Source organism: Astyanax mexicanus, chromosome 17 (genome assembly GCF_023375975.1).
Source record: "Astyanax mexicanus isolate ESR-SI-001 chromosome 17, AstMex3_surface, whole genome shotgun sequence".
In the NCBI taxonomy this organism is placed as follows: domain Eukaryota; kingdom Metazoa; phylum Chordata; class Actinopteri; order Characiformes; family Acestrorhamphidae; genus Astyanax; species Astyanax mexicanus.
The window spans coordinates 22,866,490-22,893,701 of NC_064424.1; the positions used below are offsets into that span (position 1 = coordinate 22,866,490).

A 27,212-nucleotide genomic window follows, 5' to 3' on the forward strand; every position below is an offset into this window, starting at 1 on the left:
TTGTGCCATTATTGTGTAATTATATAAGATGACAACTAAATCAAATATTAAATAGATGTCTGAAATGTGCTGGAATGGGTATGATAGCTTTGTATGCTTTGCTTGACCTATTACTATATTTCAAAATGACAGTATCAGTAGTCACCATATGATGTATTTAAATTAACGTCGGTGAGGAGAGCACACAATGTTGATTTTACTGTATTTTTATTTCTATTTAATCTCTACATATGATTCTCTCTTCTGAAGACATTGACACTTGAAACAAATAACAGAACTTATCTCTCTTTAAGAGTCCATGTAATTCTATTTTAATTGAAAGTTATGTTACTAATTTAAGTAATATATTTAATGCATGGTAAATAATAGTAAATGTTTTAAGAATGGATTGTTAATTAAGAATTTTATTACCTCAGAGTTTTGTTTGAATTCATGAGTACAGAAGTAATCAGTTCAACTCCTTTGTCTCCGGGGTCATTCCCACTGAAATCCAGCTTTTTCAGTTGTGATTCGGGGTTTGATTTCAGAGCTGAAGCCAGAGCAGAATATCCTTCCTCTGTTACACTGCAGGATAAAAGACTAAAGACAGACACAAGTATACAGTGTAATTAACAGTACAGTACAGTTTAATATTCCTTCCTCAGAAAACATGATAATTGTCCTTCAAGTGCTTTCAGATTATGCACTCTATTTTAGCAATCTATAACGCACTGGTTGATTGTGAATCGTTCAGTTTGATTTAGGATGTGTCTGTGTGTCTCTGGTATCGAGAGGGAGCAAAAAATCTTGTTCGAAATGTACAAAATGCATGTACTATTTCTCATAATCAGTCATGTTTTTTTGTGCAACGTGAAATATTCATCTGCCAGTCATCATTTCCTTTAAGAGCCAGGTGCGCTCTGACTTTGGCACCTTGGGATCTTAGCAGCGCGGTGCTTTTGTGCATCTCAGTAAAAGATACTGACCTGCGCGTTCACTCTGTGAAGCTACACCAGCAGCTAAACGATTAATTATGAATTGAATGCAATGGTAAGCTGTGTAAGAGGTCATTTAAATTCTGTGATGTCATTGCAGGAAAAGTACAACAACAATGACTAACTGACATTAGTTTCACTTCCAAATCATGAAAACAACACAACAAAACCTCAACCTATCCTTTATATTTTACATTATTTTATGAAGTTCACCTGTCCTTACTCGTTTTAAGCTAATTTAACTGAACTTATTTAACTAAGTTTTATATTAAATTTGTAGCCATGCTCTGCCTGAAATCAGCACCAGTGCAGCGGACGAGGCGCAGCTCTCTCTGCCTCAATCCTGGTCAAATAACAATATAACATTTCCAAAACTGCACTTGCACAACATGAGAGAGAGTGAGTGAGAAAGAGCATCAGATGCATCTGTCTAATTCTTACACAGCAGAAGGCATATATCTGCTATTTTAAACTACAAGTAGTAAGTCTGTGTAATAGGCATGCATATCAATCCTTATAAATGTCAGAACTAATTCATTATTACTAATAGTAACTAATAATTACTGTGCATATTTTAAGTACATTTTATTTATAGTTATTACTGCACTTTCTGTGGCGTAAGATTGCAATGAATAACGTGATGCGCCTTGCTCAGGGTGTACAATAGAGCCCTATAAATGATAATCATAGACAATATTACCTCAGTGTTTCCAGATTACAAAGAGGATTCTTCAGTGCTCCACAGAGCTTTTTCACTCCTGAGTTCTGCAGGTTGTTGTTACTCAGGTCCAGTTCTCTCAGACTGGATGAGGTGAGAACTGTGGCTAAAGCTGAACAGCTTTCTTCTGTTAGATCATCATTATTGATTCTAAAAGCAAAAGATCAGGACAGAACCATGAAACTGTAAATGCAACATCATTACCTGTTTATTATGTCTGTAATATATATTTTTACCTTAATTATAACATTAGGGTAGTTCTGATGTTTTTATATTATAATATTTTTAAGTGTTTCTCTACCAGAAGTGTGTGTGAGAGGGTAATAGTAATTACATTCAGATTTTTTAGATGTTTATGTTGCTAAATAAAACCGCAAATTTGTCACCAGGCTATATAAAATGCATGAATTAAGGGAAACTGGTGCCAAACTTAGAACAATGATTGTGTAAAAAATGAACCTGGTAAAGTTTCCAGAATAATTGTGAGTTCATGTGCTTTCGTTAACAGTGCTAAATTATTTGAATGCCTGTGATAGTTTAACGGTTCAATCTAAATCTTTTTAAAGACTGCAGGTCACTCTTATATATATATATATATATATATATATATATATATATATATATATATATATTTAAAAAAGTAACAAATGAGAATACTGACTGGAGTCTCCTCAGTTTACAGTGTGAGTCTTGCAGTAAATCACACAGTTGTTTTACTCTGGAATCTCCTGAAAGTCCTGCTGGATTCCTGTGCAGGTTCAGCTCTGTCTGCAGCAAGAGATTCATTCTTAGAGCTGAAGAAAGAGAAGCACAGGCTTTCTCTGCAGCAAGAGTCTTCAACAACCTGCAAAGAGAGGAGAAGGTTAATGTTCCTCTCTTTGGAGATGGATTTATAAAATGCATTATATGCCTATAAAATTGATATTACCCAAAATCCAAGTTTAATACATATATATATATATATATATATATATATATATATATATATATTCTTTTACTAAAAAGCACACAAAACAAACTGTAAAACTGTAAATACAGCGGCATGCAGTGATCTCTTGAGTCCAGTTTATTCTCTAAAATAATGGTGCACCAGATTATGTTTATAATACCTGTGTGGGTTTAATGTGCAATTGAACATAGTGTCTCCAATTTGACCCACTTTTCAGTTTTCATATTCCAAGTGTTAATCTAACTTAATAATTAAATAGAGACAAACTATTAATATGATGTCAACATTTGATGATTTTAGAGTTTAGAGTGTTTATTTTACTTATAAGGTCACTTTCTCCACACATCCATACAGTGTATGTGTGTGTGTGTGTATGTAAATAAGATTATGGGCTCGCAGTGAATTTAAACACATGGGTGTCCAGGAATGGTGTTAGCGATGCAGGAAGGTGTACATATGAACCCTCTCTATAATGTAATGTATGTAAAGAGGAACAACTGATATTGATTATGGTATATATAATGCACTATTTTTTTCTTTTCTGTATTGTTTGCTTTTGTGTGCATGTGTTCGTGTGCATGTGTGTGTTTGTGTTCACCTTGGCATGTGTGTATTTTTGCGCATGTTTGCATATGTAGGCTCCCGTGTGTGTACTTAAGTAAAGAGTCTTTTTTGGGATCTCACTGTATTTAAAAAATTGGAGATCATCCACATTAGTTTTGGTCCTTGTAATGGTCGGAAAGGCAGCAGTTTTATCAAAAGATGACTTTATATGGCAGCATGCCAGCACGTGGCAGTTGCATGGAATGAAGCCAACTTTTTCAACGTTTGTGTTTATTCACTGTAAATGGATTTATTTCATGGTCATCTTAACTGGTCAGACAAACACGGGGTGGAGGGGTTCCTCCTCAACAAGCGATTTGTGGGCAGAAATGATGTAGAAATGTAAGACTGTGTGCACATATACTGTATGTCTTTTTAAACAATTTGTTATTAAAGTGAAAATATTGTGTTTATATTAATTGCTTTCACCTCAGAATCTTCAGTTTGTACTTTGGATCCTGTAGGAAATAATGAAGAGATTCCACTCCTGTGTTTCCAGGGTCATTTCCTCTGAGATCCAGCTCTATTAGAGGTGATGAGGTGTTTGATTTTAAAGCTGAAGCAAGAGCAGCATAGCCTCCTTCTGACACACTGCAGTCTGAAAGACTGAAGAAAGGACAGATATTTTTAATATTATTATATATAATTAATATTAATTATTAAAAAAAACATGATTATCTTTGTTTAGCTTTAGTAAAGCACTAACTTCAGCAGCTCAATTTTGCTGTTTGAGTTTTTTAGTAGATGAGATATTTCTTTCACTCCAGAGTCTCCTAATTTATTCCCACTCAGATTCAGCTCTATCAGGTGTGAAGGATTAGAACACAGAGCTGCTGATAGAGAAGCACATCCTCGCTCTGTTATACTGCAGTTATTTAACCTACAAGAGAAGAAAAGTCATCAATCAGAAATAATTATAACTTTGTCATCTTGATCCTTTAGTCTGACTAAAGTATACAGTAATATAAAAAAGGAACATTTAATTACTTAATAGTGTGCATTATAAAATCTTACTTCAGTTTCTTGGTTCTGCAGTGTACATCCTTCAGTAGATCAGAGAGCTGCTGCACTGCTGAGTCTCCTGTTATTGTCCCACTAAGATCCAGTTCTGTTAGCAGTAAAGGGTTTGTTCCTAGAGCTTCAGTCAGAGAAGCACAGAAATCCTCTGCAGCAGAGCTGTTCAGCAGCCTGGAGATAAAGAATATTATTACATATTCATTGCCTTTTCATACTGTCCCAGATTACATAGATCTTCTGTAAGTTATAAAAATACACATATTTTTGGATGATTCTAGTAGCAGAAGAAGAATAGAATAAGAATAAATAGAGTAGAATAAATTCTATAAAAGTAGCTCACCTAATTGTCTTCAATTTTCTGTGTGGATTATTTAGTAAATCAGAGAGCAGCTTCACTCCTGTTTCTCCAGGATCATTGTCTCTGAGATCCAGCTCTACCAGGTGTGATGAGGGGTTCGATTCCAGAGCTGAAGCCACATCAACATATCCATCCTCTGAGATACAGCAACTATTAAGACTAAAAATAAAATAAAACGGCAGAATATTAAGACAATGTATTCAGTAGTTCAGTATTTGTAATGGATAATAACACTTTCTTTACTTATTTTATGAATCTACTGCAATTTGAAATTTTTTCAGTGTGATGTGTTGTAGGATTCTTCACAACTGACACTCCTTATCTATTACTTACCTGTTACCAAATTTATCAAATCTGTTGTTCTTTGAAATTTGGGAATTCGTGGTGCACTAACTTGTTTTCCACAGATTTCAAATTTCCAGATTTCAAATTTTTAGATTTGGACAGTTATTACATAAATTAATTTATGCATGATTGCTGGACGACAGGAATGGAATTCCTCACATTGTTTCAAAGTTTCTGTATTTCCTGAAATTTGATTTTGGATATCTGTTTTTACATTACATTACATTACATTACATTTGGCAGTCGCTTTTGTCCAAAGCGACTTACAATAGTGTTTTAGGATATGTAACCTGACTTCGTCATTTAGAGACTCCTGCTTCAAATTACAGCTGTGATGTCCTAAAAACAAACTCTCCACATAATCCATAATTACAGAATATTAACAATACTTCAATGAAGTACATAAACAATGATCAGTGATATTTAAAGACTTCTGTTTATATATGTATAACATTAGTTACAAATGACTAAAAATAAGAAATGTACTTTTGTTTTATTTTTTAATATTTCAATAACATTATAATATTATTTATATACTATTATTATTTATATTAATATTTATTATTCTCAACATTTAGTTCACATGAGGCTTTAAAATATACATATTTTGACCCAATTTACTCACCTCAGTTGCTCCAGTCTACAGTGAGGATTCTTCAGTAGATCACAGAGCTTTTGGAGTCCTGATCTGTCTAGTTTGTTCTTGTTCAGATCCAGCTCTTTCAGGTATGAGGGATGTTTAACCAGACCAGAAATCAAATCATCACAGTCTCTCTCTGTAATGCTGCCTGTTTTGTAGATTCTGCAGAGGAAGATGAAGATGAGTGATAACCATAATAAAAAAACATTTTTTAATTAAAGTTAAATTATTAAATTTTGCCTCTGCTCTCACTGGAGTCCTGTGTTCTGTTCAGGTGGTAGTCACATTGTTGTGAGGTGGTTTTAGATTTAGGCCACATTTAAAAGGTTATGTAAAAAACCAAACCTATATAACTGGATTTGTGGATCTGTAGTGTAAACAAAGCTTTGTGAATCTTTTGTGAAAGACTATTTGGAAATAAGCAAATCTGATTATGTATCTGTTGAGCAGGACATGGTGGAGAAACAGCAAAATAACAGGTGCATTATAGGTGTACTATGTATATATAATGTATATATATATAATATATATAATAATTGATATAATATTATGCAGTACTATTTATTATTCTTATTGAGTTTCTTTGATTTTACCAAATTGAAAACCTCTGGAATATAATCAAGAGGAAGATGGATGATCACAAGCCATCAAACTAAAGCTGAACTGCTTGATTTTTTGCACCAGGAGTGGCATAAAGTTATCCAAAAGCAGTGTGTAAGACTGGTGGAGCAGAACATGCCAAGATGCATGAAAGCTGTGATTAAAAACCAGGGTTATTTCACCAAATATTGATTTATGAATTCTTAGAACTTTATGAATATGAACTTGTTTTTTTTTTTGCATTATTTAAGGTCTTTTTTGTTATTTTAGCCATTTCTCATTTTCTACAAATAAATGCTCTAAATGACAATATTTTTATTTGGAATTTGGTAGAAATGTTGTCCGTAGTTTATAGAATAAAACAAAAATGTTAATTTTACTCAAATATATACATATAAATAGCAAAATCAGAGAAAATGATTCAGAAACTGAAGTGGACTTTTTTTCCCGGAGCTGTATGCTGTGTTTTATCTTTACTGACCTCATGTAGAAAATCCTGTAATATCCACACAATTGTTATTATACATTACAACATACATTATGTTTTCTGCACCAGGAAATGATTAAAGTAATTCTAATACATGGAGAAACGGCAGTAAAGCACGAGTGCCTAAGATTGTAAATTTTATGTGTTTTAACAGTTTAGTGTGATTTCAATCCAAGCTGGTATTCCACTGCATGTCTGTAATAAAATAAATCTATGTGTTTTCAGACTATAGATCATTTGTTCATTAGCCATGTCAGTACAACAAGTAAAGTTAACATCAATAGACGATAATTTCGTCTAATATAACGTTTAATACTATTACGTGTCAGCAGGGATAAATCCCAGGCGGTTACATGTGTCATTTTGTGCTAAGCAACAGAGCCCTCTTAAGAATAAATATTGTTACAAATATTTTGCTATTTAGACATATTTTGATAGTTATGAGTTAAATAACAAAGTACTTACATTAGTTTCTTCAGTTTGCAGTGTGGATCCTCCAGCAGAGCAGACAGTGGCTTCACTTTAATCTGTTGTGGTTCAGTTTTACTCAGATTCAGCACGACTGGCAGTAAAGGGTTTTTCTGCAGATTGTGTTTTAAACAGTTGAAGGCTTCCTCTGCATCATCACTTTTCAGAAGCCTGTAAAGGGAACAGTAATCACATTAATAACTATATATAGTAAATATACACTCATCATCAAAAAAAAGCTTGCAATAATATTTGAACCATAAAGGAAGTGTCAGACGTAAAGCATATGTAATGCTACATGCCACACATCTCAGCATGGAGTTGTAGACGTTCTTAATGGGGATCTGTGATAATCCTTCCCATGTAGCTTGAATTTTGCTAGTATTTTCCACACCCTTGGACTGAATTGAGAAGGAAAAGAGGGGGAACTCAGAGCATTTGGGCAGTAGTTCAGGGCAGCTTCACTGAAAAGCATGAAGCTGAAGCTCCCCCACAAGAAGAGATACAGAAAGAAAAAGGAAGAAGGAAAAAATGAGGAAGATGTGGAGGAGGTGGGTGCAAAGTTTTTTGACACGCAGGTAGACAGGAAGTGACGGTATGTATAGGGAGGAGAATCAGAGGAGTAAGGGTGTCTCAAACTCCCAAAATGAAGTTATTTTCATAACTCCACATTTATGCAGTATTCTTTTATATTCATATTTTAATATTGCTGTACTTGTAACTATGGGAAGGAGAATACATAATTTTAATCCTCTGTTTGTCCTGTATAAATGTAGTATTGACAATAAAACTTTTTGACTTTCTGTAGATTTGTTATGGTATGTGTATGTGCTCTATCTCTCTCTCTTTCTCTCTCTCTCTCTAAAAGAGGATTTCTTGGATGATGTTTTGAATTTACGGGCATCAGGGAGCCCTTATTAAAATGCGGGAGACTCTTTAAACTTCCCTGTCAGGTGGTACCATTGTAATCTTGGGACAAAACAAGTGGCTATAGTATTTAACATTATTTTCATTTGTAACATTCCTAGTTTTTTATTTTACATTTAAATAATATAGGCCCATTAAGGATTGATGGGCTAAAGTCTTTCTTTTTGGATAAGTCAGTTTGTTTTTCCCTTTTTTTGTTTCGTTGTTGTTTTGTGTTTTGTAAACTTAGCTATAGATTTGTTTATTGTTATTTGTAGTAATGTATTTGTTTTGGTTGATTTATATTTATATGTGTCACAGAGAGTGATTTTTTTCTAAATAGACTAACCCTGTAGTGCAGTTTGTCTCTTCTTTTTTTTTAGTGTAGGTGTTTGAGTTGTGCCTTTATTTGTTTAAGGAGAAGAAGGTGCATATTGATTGTCTACAAAGAGGTTTTAAAGGTTTTCTAATAAAAATAATCCCTACTTGTTTTTATACTAAATAAATTTGCATGAACATTTTAAGAGACCTGGGTCTGTTTGCATCTTTTTCTTTAAAGGTAAATTCTGTAGGGAATGAAAGCGAGCGTGTAAAATGGTAACAGCAGTCCAATTTCAAAACACCACAGAGAGTACCCACCCCTCCCCGGCCACAAAACTACCTCGAATTGCCAAATTCAGTATGATAAATCTACACAAAGTTTAGTCTAGTAGGAGAGGCAGAGAACTTAGAGTACAAGCGAGAGGAGAAATACAGCAATTCTAAACTTCTCTTTCACCCATTTTTAGCATTATATTGACTGTGTTACACGAGGGAGCACTGCATCGGCGGGTACGTACCCCACGCGAGAGACAGTTCTAAGCTAACCTTGCTAAACTACCTAGCTTTTTTTTTTCATTAAAACACCAGTCCCTAGTAAGCTAACCTAGTGGTGGTGATAAATTACCTGACTAAATTAGCTAGCCAGTTAGCTTACCTGTTCAGGAGAAAAGTAGCAGCTCTGGGTCGGTCTTGTAGTCTTTTTGAGCTCTAAGTCTCCAACTTTTAAACTCACTGCCAATATTCACTCTTGTTATATTTCTTTTTTAGTCACTAAGCTTTTTTGAGACATGCTGAGGCTTTTTAAGCTGTGTAGCAGCTGAGGTTTAACTGAACCAGCCCTGCTAGCTCCTTTGGTGCAGCACCAATAGCTGGTGGTAGGGTGGGTGCTGGCAACCTCGGAGGTAGAGTTAGTGTTAGGGAACGAGCAGCAGATGGAGACAAAGGACAAAACTGACACAAAAAGAAGTACATATTGGTCCTTTAAATTAAAAGCAGTGTGTGGGAAATATTTTATTTATTTTGGTGACAATGGGTGGCATATTCCTTGCGTGGGTAAACCAAGGTGGCGCAGTCAAAAAGTGAATGTTGTACCACCACACAAGCATTCATTTATGCTCTCTTTTTATTCTCACCTTAGGGTTTTCCTCATACCCTTAGAGACACAAGTGAAGTAGCTGATAAGATCCTCGCCTGTATTTTCAGGATTGTTTCCTCTGAGATCCAGCTCTATCAGGGGTGATGAGGAGTTTGATTTCAAAGCTGAAGTCAGAGCATCATATCCCTCCCCTGTTACACTGCAACATGAAAGTCTAGAGGGAGAACACATACAGTAGCTTTACTAACACTGAATCAAGTACATCAGCTCTGCTTTAAATGTTTGAAAAGTTTTAAATGCACAGTGTTTGTGAGGGAAATCTTAATTCCAGGTGTGTAGTGTGTGTTTTATAGCATGCACTCACCCAAGTCTCTGCAGTTTACTGTACTGACTGGTCAGTAGTGTACAAATATGCTTCACTCCAGAGTTTCCTAGGTTATTATCACTTAGATCCAGCTCGATCAGATGAGAAGGATTAGAACAAAGAGCTTCTGAGAGAGCCTCACAACCTTTCTCTGTAATACTGCAGTTATTCAGCCTGCAAACAGAAAATTATACACACAAAATTACTTTTACCCATAAATAACAAAACATTGAACAGTAAAATCTTTAAATATATTTATAAATTATTAATCATGTTAAATAGAAATACAATGCAATACATACCTGACTATCTGAGTTCTGCAGTGTAAATCCTTCAGTAGATCAGAGAGCTGCTTCGCTTCTGATTCTCCTTTTATTTTTTTACTCAGATCAAGTTTTGTCAGCAGTAAAGGGTTTGTCTGTAGAATTTTGCTCAGAGAAGCACATATTTTCTCTGCAGCGGGACTTTTCAACAGCCTGAAACACAATTTGTTGTATAATACATCAAAATTTAATGCATTAAACCAGGATGGAACTTAATAGTTTCTAATGTACCCATAACAAACTTGTATCAACATTCAATTTACAGTAACAAAAAGCAATAGTCTGTGACAAAAGAAGGATCACTGGTAAACACAAAATGATTAAGGTCAGTGTCCGTAAGAAGTATTCATAAGTAATACGGCATACCTGGCTTAAATTTTGAAATGTCAAGTTTATCATATGTTTAGTACCAGCATGATAATCTTATGATTTGCATACAAAGTCTCTTAAAATGGAGCCACATGCATCTATATTCTGTGATTTTTGGTTTAAAAAAGATGTGTAGATATAATAGCTGTGCTCGTACATTGAATGTGCAGCTAGTCTGCATTTATATTTAAAGTAGCTTGCTTTTAAAGAGCAGAAACTGAGGAGTTTACAACTGACAAGCTCATAAATCACATTTCTCAAAATATGTACCTTAGTATGATGAGGTTGTACTTCTTTTCTTCTTTTAGATCAGTAAGCAGCTTTACTCCTTTATCTCCAGGATCATTCCCTCTTAGATCTAGCTCCATCAGTGGCGATGTGGGGTTTGATTTCAGAGCTGATGCTAGAGCAGAATATCCTTTCTCTGATATACTGCATTCTGAGAGACTGTAGAGAAAAATAAACTGAATAAACAACCTGCAATGAAAATGCACTTAGCTATTAATTTAGATTCACTGAAAACTAACTTTAGCTTTTTCATTTTTCCTTCAGAATTCTTTAGTAGCTGAGAAATTGTCTCCACTCCAGAGTTTCCTACTTTACTTCCACTCAGATCCAGCTCTACCAGGTGTGAAGGATTCGAACAAAGAGCTGATAACAGAGCTGCACACTCTTCCTCTGTAATCCTGCTGTCCTTCAGCCTGCAGATGAAATACAACATGTCCTTAATTATTTCAACAGATTGATTACAATATTTTTTTCAAAATCTAAATCTTGATTAGAGCATAACAAATTAACAAAGCAATTACAGTAATACATTTTCGTAAAAAGAACACTGTTCTGTCAATCTACATAATAAAGACACTAAATTAACACTATAGTACCAATACTTATAATACTATACACTTTTAAATATTGATAAAAAACAATCAATTACTTTATTTTCTCTGTTCTGCAGTGTGGATCCTTCAGCAGATCAGGGAGTTGCTTGATTCCTGAATCTCCTTGTAATTTTCCACTCAGATCCAGATCTCTCAGCAGTAAGGGGTTTATTCCTAGAACTTTAGTCAGAGAAGCACAGACTTCTTCTGCAGCAGAGCTTTTTAACAACCTGCAAATTAAAAAAAATAATGTAAAATCATCACCTCACTGTTGTTTTCAAATTTTATAATGATCATGGGGTTAAAAAAACGTGTTATTGTTAATTTTATCGTAAATGTGTTATTCTGATTCTGTTAAATTCAGTGAAGCAAGCATCACCACTGAATATCATATAACAACATTTAACTTTTTGTTATGTAAGGGACATCATAGTAATCAAACAGATTCTAAATGAGTTTTGAGGAAAATACAGACTCATTAGTCTTAATTCGTCTGAGCACATGTAATCGCTTTTATATGACTATCTTTATGTACCTTAATATTCAAACAAGGTTCATAAATAAATATGCAGAATGAATGTGTCTTTAAAGGCTGATCTATATTTCTGTGACAATAATATCATCCTCTAGAATTGCCAAAGCATATTCACCTTATGTTAATTCCTATTACAGTATACTGTACCAGTTAAGACTTCCTGTTTTTCAGCTGTTATAGTTTATTTATTTACAGTTTCATTAGCTGTCGATGACTTTAAATAATAAAAAAATACATTCTGCATTAAAACAAGTAAAATAAAAGTTCACCTAAGAGTTTTTAGTTTACAGTCTGGGTCAGTGATCAACTCCACCCCTGTGTTTCCAGGGTTGTTTTCTCGGAGATCCAACTCTCTCAGGGAGGATGATGGATTTGATTTCAGAGCTGAAGCCAGAGCAGCATATCCTTCCTCTGAGATACAGCAACCACTGAGACTGAAAATAAAAAAGTTAAAATTTAAATTTCCTAAATCTTGAGTTTGAAAATATACTGTTGGCTGGGTGTAAGATAGCAATGAGTTCCTTTCTGCTACTATCCACTACACTAACAAGCAGTTAGAAGTTATTTTGAGAGTTTTTTTCACACAACCACCAACTGTTGCTAAGACTAGTAACAATATTAGATCCCTCTTGTAGCAAAAGCTTATGGAATATGGCATTAATGTTTTACTGATGTATAAATGGATGATTTTTATCACAGACCATGGCGCTAAGATTATTTCTTTGCGTGGCTTAACCATACTAAACTGTAACATGCACATTTTGAACCCTGTTCTGTCCAGAGCCTTCTTCCCTTCTGTAAAGGAAGGTTTAATCTTAGTTTGTAAAACAGCATCACTGGAACCAGTGCTCTACGATGTGGCTACTTTTGAGTTACTGTCTAGAAGAACTATTGTGTAGAGGAACTAATGTAAATAATTGATTATGAAATTGGGCTTTCAGTGTATAGTGTACACTTCAATTATTCCCCTTGGGCAAATCTGTTGATGTGGAACTTACATATATACTTCAATGTTTATCTTAATTGTTCAAGACTTCTGAAAAGAGCTTGTACTCTTTGATTTTCTGTGATTGACATTTGCTTTTTTTGTTTGCTTTGTACTTGGATTTGACTGTTATATCTGCCTGCCTGCATTTTGACCTCTGCCTGCTTTGACCGTGAATTTAGTAGAAGCCCTGGTAAAAACCCTCTGCATGTCCAGCCTGCATCAACTCTTCTATTACACAGAGAAGTAAGGTGTCCAGATGTTATCACCAAGCAAAAATGAAAAAAACTACCCTTGGTAAAAACAAGCAATTTCATTAAAAATATAACCAAGTGGAAGATAATTTACAAGAAATAATGACATTATTTCATCATTATTAAAATATATTTTTATTTTATACTTTATTTATTTTTGTTATAAAATGTGGTAAATGTAGCCCAATTTACTTACTTTTTACTTCTAATACAGACTTACTGAGATCTCAACACATATGAGTGTAATACTCTTCTATAAGATTGTCAGTTACAGATAAATACATATTACTCACCTTAGTTTCTCCAGTTTACAGTGAGACATCTTCAGTAGATCACAGAGCTTTAGGAGTCCTTTGATATCTAGTTTATTTTCATTCAGATTCAGCTCTATCAGGTGTGAGGGATTTATAATCAGAGCAGAAATCAGATCAGTACAGTCTGTCTCTCTAATACTGCCAGCTTTATACATACTGCAGAGAGAGATAAAGAGAGGTAGTCAGGAGCATCAGTGTAACAGCTCAATACAGCAACTGTTTTTCAGGAGGGAATTAATCTCCTCAACTTCTTACATTATCAGTTCATATCTGACATTTCAAGCCCTGATTTATTTCCTTATTTTCCACATTAGCACAGCAAATGTGAAAAATACTACAAGAACCTTTCTGTGTAGCAGCTGTTTTTTCAGCTTTTACATTTCTAGCAGCAGTATTTTATTAATAAAACTTCTTACGTGAGTTTCCTCAGTCTGCAATGTGGATCCTCCAGTAGATCAGACATCTGCTTCACTATTATCATATTTGGTTCAATCTTACTCAGATCCAACCTTCTCTGCAATAAGGGGTCTTCGTCCAGACTGCGTTTAAGATGAGTGTAGGCTTCCTCTGCAGCATCACTTTTCAGCAGCCTATAGGGAAAAGAACAGTACAATTATATTAATAACCATTTCAAAAGAAAAGGACAGTTAAATTTATCAATGATTAACCTCATTGTATTTGTTTCAAGCTGTCTTCCTTTCTCATTACTCCTCCTGCTCTGGACAAGAGTGTGTTTAAATTTTGATTCATAACTTTTTGTAGATAGAACATTATAATAATTCAAAACCGTGAATTAAGTAACTTGCAGGTAACTCTCTCAGGTAAGTAAATTGTTAAAGTAAAAAAATGAAATGGAGAAATGGAGAACTATATTAAAAATATATTAATGTATCTACACAAAATATTTGTTTCTGACCTTAGTTTTTTCTGATTGCACTGTTTCACAAATAAGTCAACAAGCAGCTCCACTCCTCTGTCTCCAGGATCATTCCCTCTGAGATCCAGCTCTACTAAACGTGAAGAGGCATTTGAGCTCAGAGCTGAAACCAAAGCTTCATAGCCATCCTCCCTTACACAACAATATGAAAGCCTAGAGAAAGAAAAAACAAATAAACACATGATGTTTTAAAAAGCATTTTTAGCCATACAAAAAGCTGAGGCTTCAGAAGCACATAAATGTGTACACATCTACATTTATGAAACTCACAGAAATGTATTGTTTTAATAGGTTCCTTCAAAACCGCTGCTTAGAATTGAACTGAAGGATCTGGAGTTATGAGGCGAAAGTTGCCAATGCTCTTCTGACTCACTAACTGCAGTGTTTTAAACCTCCTCTGAGTTTAACATCAGCACAAATACTGCCAAGCTTCTATGGTTGAGCACCTGCAAGCCTTAGATCACCAAGCTTATTGTCAAGCATCAGATGGTGTGAAGCACACTGCCACTAGAATCTGGAGCAGGGTACCATATTTTTTGTAGAATAAGGCGTAACTTTAATTTTCCCAAAAATTGACAGTGTCTTATAATCCAGTGCGCCTTATGTATTAATTTTACCAGACAGGTTGTAAGGAGCAGTAAAGTCACTCTGCTGAATTACAGCATTATATAGCAGTTTCAGTGAAGTAGAGTGAAGCAGGTTCAGTGAAGCAGTATAAGCATTAACTGCTAACAGCAGCGCAACAGATTAGCTGTTCAGAGGTGTGTATATCAGACTTAAGTCTGCAAGTTTACCATATTAAAACAAGCTACGTAGAACGATCCGCTACCTGATAGTGCCCTGGCTCAGAGAAACACTCTGGGTCGGAAATGGTGAAACCCTGCCACCATGGACAGACTTGTCACCAACCTCACAGTTCAATCCTGCATGTGTGAGAAGAAGTCACCAATGCCCTTATACTACTGAAGAAGGCAGTTCTAAAGAGCTGACCAATACAGAGCTGGTGAGTTGCCCACAGGTTCTTGGTGGCTCAGTAATTCTAGTCGCTGACGGTTCTTTTAATTTCTGCTCTGTATCTTGTCTGTTGCTAATTTTTCACAGCTTTGCTGTATGCTACACTTCACATCAGATTTTACCTCAGAGTCTCCAGTTTACACAGAGGATTTCCCAGAGCCGTGCAGAGCTTCAACACTCCTGAATCCTGCAGGTTGTTATTGCTCAGGTCAAGTTCTACCAGAGAGGATGAGGTGAGAATTGAAGCTAAAGCACAACAGCTTCCTTCTGTTAGATCATCATCGTTGTTCCTAAAAACACATGATGAAAGAAATTTTAAATATTTTAAACATACAGCAATATCTAATATTCAACAATATTTTGAATACATCATTTTTAAGAAAAAAACTCCCAACATTACAGCGCAAGCAATTTAACAAACTAACTTTTAAATAGTTGAAGCTAAATCTTGTCAGTAAAATATTTATTAACTATTTTATTTGTGATTCACTATCAAACTACCACAAAATCTACACCACGCCTGTTCAAATATTCAATGGTTTAAGCTGATGATAGATAGTGTGAAAAGTAAGAATATATATATACTAAACTGACAACATTTACTAAGATTGTAACCTTAACTTAAGCAACATTGCAGTATATGATCATAGTGTAAAACAGTATCTTTTGCTTCACCAAAAAATATGTCTAAAATAAGTGTTTTGATATTAAATAGGATGTATTAAATGTAATGCTGTAGAGTGATAAAAAACAGTCTACTTTTTTACGTGCTCTATGATTAATTAACTTTAAATAGCATTTATTACTTTTTTGCTGTGAAAGTGTTTTAAATTGTATTCAATTTAATTTAATTAAATTCAAATTAATTTTTGTATAGCAGTAAATCAATAAATGATAACTGAAAGACTTTATTTTGGACTCTTTCCATACCAGGCATCTTTAGGTCCACTTCAGGTAAAATATTGTAAATAGCAACATTTCTAGTTCCAAACATAAATTCTATGTACCGCAGACCAGCAAAAAATCACAGCTGCTACTGTCTACTTTACATAGCTGCATATCTGGGTTAGAAATGCTTCAAGGAAAACGATTCATTTAACACATTGTTTTCTGTGATTATTTAATTTGGCAGGCCAAATTAAAATTAATCATAATGCTCACTTGAGTTTCCTCAGTTTGCAGTGTTTATCCTGCAGAACAGCACACAGTTGTTTCACTCTGGAATCTCCTGAAAGTCCTGCTGGATTCCTGTTCAGGTTCAGCTCTGTCTGCAGTAAAAGATTTACTCCCAGATCTGCAGAAAGAGAAGCACAGGCTTCCTCTGCAGCAGGAGTCTTCAAAAACCTGCAAGGAGAGGAGAACACACTCATATTACTAACACACCTAAATATTTTCAATGTTCTTACACTACTGAAAAATATATTTCGATAGTATATTTTGTATGTGCACTACACTTAATGAGTTTCTAGCTGCTATTTTTCATGTTGGAATTAAAATTTTACTTTGTATTTATTACCCTATAAAATGTACATTGTTAGAGATAGAGAATCATAAAATATCATAGAAATAAATTGCTTAATAACAGTAAGTAATAAGTTATAATACTGCTATGTCAGATAAAGACTTACATCATGACAGGTGGGAGTGGCTGTGCTAAGAAATGTTTTACTTTAAATGAATGAAGCAAATAAGCAATACATTACAAAACTGCCAAAATTGCAGTGATTTTTACAAATGTAAAAAATATAGATATATTTTTTTCCTAACAAAAATACTTGTTTTGTTCATAAAGTAGAAAACATCAGTACGTAATCAGTAATCTCTTGTTGAGGGAATGCCAGTACTGGTGATGAAGCCAAGAATACCTTACACAGTTTTATGTAATTATTATTAGGACATAATTATTGTAGATAAATTCTTTATCTGATATTTTATGCTTTTATTGAAATTTGTAGTAATAAGATTACTGCTCTAGGTGGAGTCATACAATTTTAATATGTGGCACATATATGATCTTTATATTACTTTTATTATAAACATATAATATTTGTGTATTACAAATAACCAGTTTAATCACAGTGAATAACTTGTTCTTTCTTTACTCTGTTACATAGCTTTAACCAAAATATCCTCCGTTATTTTCTGTAGTAGTTATTCGATGTGTTGTTTTTCATTAGTGTTTGTATCATACAGTGAGGTGGATCAACCATGTTCCAATTGTGTGCTCTAACAGAGTATATTTGTGTGAATTTCATGGATCTGAAACTGCAGTTCAGAACAGTAAAAGATGTAGGAAACAAATGTTTTGCTTACCTCACTGTCTTCAGTGTACAGTTTGGTTCCTTCAGTAAATCAGAAAATGTCTTCACTCCTGTATTTCCAGGATCATTGTCTCTGAGATCCAGCTCTACCAGTGATGAGTTTGATTTCAGAGCTGAAACCAGATCAGCATATCCTTCCTCTGTTACACTACAGTCTGAGATACTGGAGAAAGAAGAAATGTTATAGCTAAAATATAATTTATAAAATTCACTGTATCCTTTCAGACTGATTTACACACTAACTTTAGTTTTCTAAGTCTGCAATTTGAAATCTTCAGTAGGTGAGAAATCGCCTTCACTCCAGAGTTTTCAACTTTATTTCCACTCAGATCTAACTCTTTCAGGTGTGAAGGATTAGAAGAAAGGGCTTTTTCCAGATCAGCACAGCCTTTCTCTGTAAAACCATTGTTATTTAACCTGCAGAGAAAAAACAATTATTTATGTAATTTTCATTGTTTTCAACAGTATGTATTTTAGATATCTGTCATAATAAAAGCAATTCAAAATAAATTATAAGAATATTAAATTTATCTTTAAGATTTATGTTTAAACTACAGGCCACTATTATATTCATAATGAATCAAGTTACAGAGTCTTCTATAGACACCTACACATAAAACAACTTCATACACTGTATATTAAAGTACACTGAGTTTTTTTGTTGAAATCTAGTAGAAGAAACATACTAACTTTAGTTTTTCAGTTCTGCAGTGTGAATCCTCCAGTAGATCTGAGAGCTGCTTCATTCCCAAATCTCCTGCTATTTTTCCACTCAGATCCAGCTCTGGAAGGAGTAATGGGTTTTTTCCTAGAATTTCAGTCAGATAATCACAAGCTTCCTTTGCAGCAGCAGTTTTTAACAGTCTGCAGATTAAGAAATTATTTATTAGTATGAACAAATAAAGTTAGCAATTATTATAAATGTGTGTGTGTTTGTTACTATACAGTGTAATAAGACTAATAGACAATTTGGATATTCAGTTATATAAGAGTAACATTTTACATTTAAACCAGTTATCAAGTGTTTCCAATCAACACATTTAGCTAATGTGGTGATCCTCCACACAGCTTGATTCAGTCATCAGTGTGTCTTTCCTATCATAATGCTGGTAAAAAGGTATGTACTAATTGTCTTGTTTTGGTAGTGTTTTATTTGCCATTCCATTTAAGAGACAGGCACACTCTGACTTTGGCGGATTGTTTTTTTAACAGTGCGCTATGAGCTTCTCAGCATAGGAAACTGGCCTGTGTGTTCATGTTGTGAATGTGTGCATGCAGGTCATTTACAGGAGCAGTAATTTTATTTTATTGTGAATTATGTTTATTGTTGATGTAAAAGTTGGGTTTGTGTGCTGCTCTATTTCCTTGTGTGTGTAACTAGTGGGTGTATGCGAGCTGAGCATGTTTAGGCCTAGGTTGTTTTTAGTCAGAAATGCAAATATCATGCTAAAGTGAGTGATGGTGTATTTTACTGTATGACTAGGCACATAATATTTTCTGATTATTATGGTTTGTTTGACCAACAAAAAAGTGTATGCATGTTTAGATTTTATCAGTTACATTTGAAGCTTAAGTTTTAAGTGAGTTTAATTGTGGGGCCTAGTTTAGTCTGTTTATAATACGTGTGCATTAGATTGTGCTTATTCATCTTTTGCTAATTATCATGGCATGTCTTTATAAGCCTGCACCAGATACACATGCAGACAGAGGCAGATAATCTTTGCTTTCTTATTGCTTGTGTATAGTTGTTAGCCTGACAAATGTCAGTCAGACTTGCTTTGCATCTAATAAACTGAGATAAAGTAGCTATAATTAAAAAATGAGTGCCAAGAAAACAGCTCTGTAAACAAGCAGTGCTTTAGAAAAGCATCACCTTAGAGTCTTCAAACTACAGTTTGGATCCTCTATCAGAGCAGTAAGAAGCTCCACTCCCTTTTCCCCAGGGTCATTACCACTGAGATCCAGCTCTTCCAGATGTGATGAGGATTTAAGAGCTGAAGAAAGATCAGCATATCCTTCTTTAGAGATGCAGCAAAAACTGAGGCTGAAAGTGGAGAGACAAAATCAGAAAATTAAACTATGTTTTTTCTTGTATTTTATCTCTTATCTTCCATTGCTAATTCGCTATTTCTAAAATAAGTATATTTTTGATTTGTTCCAAACTTTTGGGCTTTGATTAAGGATATGTAGAAAATCTGGCTGCATATTTATTGTTGTTCTGAATTATGTCTATGTCTTGAGTCTAAATTACCAGTCAGTATATTTACTGTAGTTTAATGTGCAAATGTCCAAGACCATCTATAATTATTTAATTTAAACTACATGCAAGTCAAACCTAAAGCTAAATATTAAATGACACACTGGGACTCCGTACAATTATCTTATATCTGGTTAACCACTATCAATAAAAAATCAAATGCTTAAATCTTTCAGTCTGACCAACAGAAGAAAATTGTGCCCCACTTGGTTTAGGTGATAAAAATGCAAGCACTTATTGTCTGTCTTTCCACTGTAAGAAGCTTTTTATAAGTTCCAGGACACTTAAAGTTCAGCTCAGCTGTTTTCTTAAAGTTTAAAGTCTATACATTATCTAAAACTTAAAATATTAAGAATGCATTTATTTAGAGAAGTATTTAATAATGAGATAAATTATGAAAACAACAATAAGAAATACAATTTGTTCACTGCACTCTTGTTGTACTGTTAATAGAATGATGTAAACACTAATTAAAGAGAATCCTTTACTTATATTAATCAAAATTTGAAGAAATGATTTTAGCCATAGATAATATTACATTTTAACAATGTAGTGAAAAGCATACAAAAACTTTACTTACTTCAGTTTTTCTAGTATGCAGTTTGGATCCTGCAGGAGATCAGTAAGGTGCTTAACACCTGAATCTCCCAGTCTATTATTACTCAGTTCCAGCTCTTTTAGATGTGAGGGGTTTGATTTCAGAGCTGAACACAGAGATGCACTGCCTTCATCAGTAATATTACAATCACACAACCTGTAGAGAGAAGAAACATTTTCTTTATAATCTCATTTGAAAAACAACAGTTTATCAAATATCCAATATTTAACTGTACTGGTTTTTATATTAGGATTTCAGGTTTTGTTGTTGTTATTTTAAAGTGCAACATACTGGAGTTTTGACAATTTGAACTGTGGATTCTCCAGCAGACCACAAAGCTGTTTTACTCCACAGTTTTCCATTTTATTTCCACTCAGATCCAAATCTATCAGGTGTGATGGATTAGAATTAAGAGCTGCTGATAGAGCAGCACAGCCTTCCTCTTTAACTTTGCTGTTTCTCAGCCTGCACACAAATAGGAACAGTACAGAAATACACTTCAGACAATCTTTACCGAACTGATTATTCTACATCAGGATAAAAGTCACCACTAATTCACTTTTTTTTTCTTGGAATAAAAAGTGTGCTAAAATCATTACAGTAGGAACATACAGTTGCATGAAAAAGTGTGTGGACCATTTGGGATTACTTGGATTTCAGCAAACTTGGTCATTAAGTGTGTTCTGATCTTTATCTAAGTCACAACAAAAGGCAAGCACAGTCTGCTTAAAATAATACCACACGAAACATTATATGTTTGCATGATTTTATTGAATACAACATGTGAAAATTCACAGTGTAGGGTGTAAAAAGTATGTGAACCTTTGGATTTAATAACTGGTAGCAATAACCTCAACCAAACGTTTCCTGTAGTTGCAGATTAGACCTCCACAATTGTTGGGAAGAATTTTGGACCATTCTTCTTCACAAAACTGTTTAAGTTCAGCAATATTCTTGGGATATCTTGTGTGAATCTCTCTCTTGAGCTCTTGCCACAGTATCTCAATTGGGTTAAGGTCAGGATTCTCCAGAAGGCGTATTTTCTTCTGTTGATGCCATTCGGTTGTTACTTCTATGGTTTGTGTCGCTGTCCTGTTGCATCATCCATCCTCTGTTAAACTTCAGCTGGCAGACAGATGGTCTTAAGTTTTCCTGCAAAATGTCTTGGTAAACTTGGGAATTAATTTTTCAGTTAATGACGGCAATCCGTCCAGGCCCTGAGGCAACAAAGCAGCTCCAACCATGATGCCCTCTCCACCATATTTCACAGTTGGGATGAGGTTTTGATGAGGGTGTGCTGTGCATTTTTTCAGCACACATAGCGTTTTGTGTCCCTTCCAAACAACTCAATTTTGGTTTCATCTGTCCACAGTATATTTTTTCCAGTACTGCTGTGGAACATCCAGGTGCTCTTTTGCAAACGTGCAGCAATGTATTTTTTTTGGACGGCAGTGTCTTTCTCCATGGTGTCCACTCATGAACTCCATTCTTGTTTAATGTTTTTCTTATTGTAGATTTGTCAACAAAAATGTTAGAATGTGGCAGAGATTTCTGTAAGTCTTCAGCTGACTCTCTAGGATTCTTCCTCACCTCATTGATCATTTTGTGCTGTGCTTTTGCAGTCATCTTTACAGGATGACCATGCCTAAGTAGAGTAGCAAGAGTGCTGAACTTTCTCCATCTGTAGACCACCTGTCTTACCGTGGACACAACATCAAGGATTTTAGAGATACTTTTGTAACCCTTTTCAGCTTCATGCAAGTCAACAATTCTTGAATGTAGATCTTCTGAGAGCTCTTCTTTTGTGCAAGGCATTATTCACATCAAGCAATGCTTCTTAAGAACAGCAATCTCAAAACTGGTGTGTGTTTTTATAGGGAAGGGCAACTTTAACCAACAAATCCAATCTCATCACATTAGTTGGACTCCAGGTTGACTCCTGGCTCCAATTAGCTCTTAGAAAAGTGAATTTAAGTCATAATAATAAACAAGCACAGTCTGCTTAAACAAATACCATATATATATATGGTATTTGTCCAAGTAACCCAGAAGGTTTCACATACATTTTCTTCTAACTGGATGTAGTAAACCATCCCACAAAATACACAATACCACTTAATAATGTTAATTAAATGTTTAGCATCTCTTTGAAAAATGTAAATTCTAAAGTAATTCATACTTAAGTTGTGTGGTTCTGCAGTGGAAATCTTCCAGTAGATCAGAGAGCTGCTTCACTGATGAGTCTCCTTGTATTTTCTCACTCAGATCCAGCTCTGTCAACAGTAAAGGGTTTGTTCCTAGAACTTCAGTCAGAGAAGCACAGAAACCCTCTGCAGCAGGGCTTTTTAATAGCCTGCACACACAAATTATGCATATTAAACAAAATAACAATAGAAAAAATAACACCAAAAATAGATTAAATATATACTAGATGTGTAAATAAATATTAATATAAGGAATAACCATGACATGTTTTGCAGTACTGTATCAATTCTTAGAGTTTTGATTTATAACTAATAGTTAACTTACACATACATAAGTGACACACAATGTATAAAATGTTAACTTCTGTATCATATTTATCAAATACGTATTCTTTCCAAATACCTATTAAAACATTGAAATATTTTGCTTTACTTCAAATGTTTTATGTTAAAAATTCCCATGTTACCTAAAAATATCTACCTCAATGTGCTCAGTTTATGCTGTGGATCCACCAGTAAATTATAAAGTTCCTTTACTCCTGTGTCTCCAGGATCGTTCCCTCTGAGATCTAACTCTATCAGATGTGATGAAGGGTTTAATTTCAGAGCTGAAGCCAGATCAGCATATCCTTCTCCCATTACACCACAGCCTGAAAGACTATCATACAAAACACAAAATTCATTATTCAGCAATAAATACAATAAACCGTATGTTTAATTTCATTCTTGCATTGTTAAGACTAATTAAGACTATTAATAACAGAATATAAATAAAATCATAAAACAAATATCTTTAACACACTTAGTCTATTTATGCTTGTTATTCCTTGATGCAGTTCTTGGTATTTCAAAGCTTCTTACTTGAGTTTCTGAAGTGTACATTGAGGATTCTTTAACACAGCACTGAACTCCTTCACTCCTGCAGTCAACAGTTTATTATCACTCAGATCCAGATCTATCAGGTGTGAAGGATTAGAACAAAGAGCTGATGATAGAGCAGCACAGCCTTTCTCTGAAATGTTGCCATTTTTCAGCCTGAAATCAGAACACAGTAAAATTATAAATTACTGATGAACATCTTTAAAGATTAATATAGATGGGGAAGACATTTTAAATATATATAAATAAATGTATAATATATGTATATAAATGTCTTTCCTTCAGTTCAATTCAGTGTCTTCAACATATTTACCCAGAAGATTATTTCCCCTTTGTGGTAAATTGGTTAAAATGCAACATATATAAATAATGTTTAAATGTACAAGAACTTTTTCTTTGCATGAAAAATTACACATTTACAATGACTGAAAAATCAAGACTCCATACTTAAGTTTCTTGGGTCTGCAGTGTGAATCTTTCAGTAGAGCAGAGAGTTGCTTCATTGCTGAGTCTCCTTGTATTTTCTCACTCAGATCCAGCTCTCTCAGCAGTAAAGGGTTTGTTCCTAGTACTTTAGCCAGAGAAGCACAAGCTTTCTTTGCAGCAGAGCTTTTTAACAACCTGTAAAGAGTAAAAAACACAAAAAATGACTTGAATTTTGAGGTTTCATTTTAAGAATTCTACAAATGTTCTAGTCTGGTACAAAAATTGTTAATATTTATTTAAAATATAAAAGTCAAGCATTTCACACAAGTCATTGTTAAACTTAAATAATATTTCTTCCATACATGACAGGATAATCGTATACATCCTTCTCAATTATGGCTTATAAACCTTCTTTCAGGCATTTAGAGTTAAGATGATGGTATATTAATCAAGGTCAATTAAGTAATTGGGAAAGAAGGGACATAAGAAGAGAGTATAAAAGAGTATAAGAAGTGAGGTATTTGTTCTCAGACAATAAAGATTAAAACAAAACATTATTGCTTTTGTAAAGCCAAATTTTTGAGTTAAACTATATATTGTTAAATTATATTGTCATTTCTGGTTCCTGTACTTTAGTTTTTTTAAACAGTGGATTTTGTTGAGAAGGCTGTAAAATGCAATAGGAATATACAGAATTTATGTTAGTCATTAAGAATGGGATTGGACTGTGATCAGGTGGTTGAAAGACAAGCAAAAGTCATTAAAGCATGTAGAGAAAACCTATTAAAATGAAAAAAAAATCGTAGGTTCATATTTCACAGTAGGGCTGGGCAATATGGATCAAAAACTATATTATATATTTTTCTGAATTGTGATATATGATATATATCTCTATATTTTTTTCATCCCATAAGGTAATATCAAAAAGATACTTTCCAGACAAAGCTATATGTTCCAAATTTTATACATTGTGCTTTTGGAAAAAGAGCATCTAAAGGGCTTAAGAAAAAGTAAATAAAAAGTGCAGTTTTCTGTAAATCTGGGCTCAAACGGTGTCAGATCATTCTCATACCCATGTGAAGGAGCTGATTGGTCAGTTCAGGTTAGAGTGGGTGTTACGTGCAAGTCTAGTCCTAGGGTGCTGGATATGTTCTGTGTGCTCTCTCTCTCTGTGTTTTTGCATGTTTCTCTGCAGGTTGCAGTCCACCTGACCTTCATGGGAGGAGCCATGGGCTATAAAACCTGCAGTCAACCACCAAGATGGCGGCTAGAGCTCACACAGGAACTGGGGCCTACTGTGTGTGCGCTTCTGGTTGCCCTGCTACTACCACCACCATTGCCATTTGCTCTTGCAGTCATTCCTTGGGGAATGTCTTTCAGTTCTTTTCTTTGATCACTTGTCTAGCAAATCTCTGTTTGAGCCATAAATACTTATACCAATTTGAGGAGTCCAACAGGTAAGGTTAAGGTGCCTTATACATTTCCATCATGTAGCTGTCTTTGTTTATAAATATACTAGGTTAGCAGGCGGGTGCCTTTTTGTACTTATGTTGTTAGTTTAAGAAGTAGTTTTTATTTTCTTTGTTCTTTTGTTTAGTATAAATAGTTTAGATTAAGTTTATGTTTTGTTTGTTTCTTTCCTTTGGCACCGTCACCGTTGGCTCCTCTTAGGCCTTAAGACTCTTAGGCCATGGTATTGTTTAAAGATTGATGTTTGGCAGTTTTAAAATAAATTACTGATTTATAAAACATCTAATTCTGGTCTGGTCTCCTCACTTCCCTTCTGTTCCCTATGTTGCAACCATTTTAAAAACGAGCCAACTTGGGTTGTAACAGTGGGTGTGTCTGCTCTAAAGATCAGTGTTTAATTCAGTGGTAATGCTTCACACTGCTGCGGTTTTTCAGCACTATGGTCTCAGAACATGAGGCGTGCTGCTGTTTCGCTGAAAAGTCGGGTTCTGCCGTCACTGTGTGTGTTTTTATAGAGAACAGCGTCTGAATGAGCTTTGAATCTCTCTTCTGTGTTTGCCACACTTTCGAACGCAGGCGATTGGTCTTTGAGTTTCCTGCACTGGTAAACATCCGTCAACGGCTAGTAAAGCTCAAAATAAACTATATTTCACTAGTAGACCAGGTCCGCCTATTACTGACCTCCGCTCTACAGAATACCTTATCCTGCTGCTCATCTGACTCTCTGAATCCAAACCATCTCGAAATGAGCTGTAATGTTAGGTTTCTCTGTTGCCTGCTCTCTCTCTCTCCATGCTCCTGCTGGTTGGCTGCTGACTCCGGTGGGGGAGGGGTAGTGTGTTTATTGAGGGAGGGAGGGAGGGAGGCAGGGCTAGGTGAAGCTGTATAGAGAGACAGCGGGAGAACTGATGGGGCTCACTGTAACGTGGCATAGTCTATATCGATATACACAAAATTGACTCGTCTTATATCGCATATGAAAATATATCAATATTTTTTCAATCTCGATATATCGCCCAGCCCTATTTCACAGGTTAAGAGACTTTATCAAACAAGGTGTAAAGGCCCAGTTTAATTTTACATTGACCTTAAGGACATTAAAACTTGCTGTTTAACAAAATAAAAAATGTTCCTAACATCCCCTGCACAATGCAGACCATTTCAATGAAGTTCTTTTGTTCCAAAGAAATTGTTTACCTTAGTTTCTTGAGTTTACTGGCTGCATCACTTTGTAAATCAGTAAGCAGCTCTACTCCTGTTTCTCCAGGATCATTTCCTCTGAGATCCAGCTCATTCAGGAGTGAGGAGGGGTTTGATTTTAGAGCTAAAGCCAGAGCAGCATATCCTTCTTCTGTTATACTGCAGAATGAAAGTCTAAAAAACAACATACATTTTCTGTATTAGAACAACACAAGCTTGCATGTAATTGTAACGGTCAATCTGCTTTAAAAGCACTTTTCTTCATGTGATGAATTATTTAGCTGTGAGACCACATGTATGTTTCTTATTTGCAAAACCTACACAACATTCTTATTAACTTTACTGTATATAGCAATAAAACCAATTCTCATTGTTAATGATTAGTCTACACTGTGACGC

The 27,212-nt window shown here is 34.6% G+C and overlaps 1 protein-coding gene across 1 annotated transcript in view; it reads right to left on the reverse strand.

Annotated features, from left to right (window-relative positions):
• Positions 1–27,212, reverse strand: part of LOC111188383 (protein NLRC5-like) — a 55,330-nt gene that overhangs the window by 27,937 nt on the left and 181 nt on the right. Inside the window, exons 2-27 of the mRNA XM_049466663.1 lie at positions 26,811–26,987; positions 24,165–24,338; positions 23,700–23,873; positions 23,320–23,496; positions 22,814–22,987; positions 20,926–21,099; positions 20,617–20,790; positions 19,653–19,823; positions 18,470–18,643; positions 18,023–18,196; positions 17,772–17,942; positions 16,620–16,802; positions 15,581–15,748; positions 14,424–14,597; positions 13,924–14,097; positions 13,487–13,663; positions 12,224–12,388; positions 11,476–11,649; positions 11,066–11,239; positions 10,809–10,985; positions 10,149–10,322; positions 9,847–10,020; positions 9,520–9,696; positions 7,157–7,330; positions 5,590–5,766; positions 4,602–4,778 (exon numbers count right to left, since the gene is read on the reverse strand). Coding sequence (XP_049322620.1) covers positions 4,602–4,778; positions 5,590–5,766; positions 7,157–7,330; positions 9,520–9,696; positions 9,847–10,020; positions 10,149–10,322; positions 10,809–10,985; positions 11,066–11,239; positions 11,476–11,649; positions 12,224–12,388; positions 13,487–13,663; positions 13,924–14,097; positions 14,424–14,597; positions 15,581–15,748; positions 16,620–16,802; positions 17,772–17,942; positions 18,023–18,196; positions 18,470–18,643; positions 19,653–19,823; positions 20,617–20,790; positions 20,926–21,099; positions 22,814–22,987; positions 23,320–23,496; positions 23,700–23,873; positions 24,165–24,338; positions 26,811–26,987 — 4,533 coding nt within the window. The remainder of the gene's footprint in view (positions 1–4,601; positions 4,779–5,589; positions 5,767–7,156; positions 7,331–9,519; positions 9,697–9,846; positions 10,021–10,148; positions 10,323–10,808; positions 10,986–11,065; positions 11,240–11,475; positions 11,650–12,223; positions 12,389–13,486; positions 13,664–13,923; positions 14,098–14,423; positions 14,598–15,580; positions 15,749–16,619; positions 16,803–17,771; positions 17,943–18,022; positions 18,197–18,469; positions 18,644–19,652; positions 19,824–20,616; positions 20,791–20,925; positions 21,100–22,813; positions 22,988–23,319; positions 23,497–23,699; positions 23,874–24,164; positions 24,339–26,810; positions 26,988–27,212) is intronic.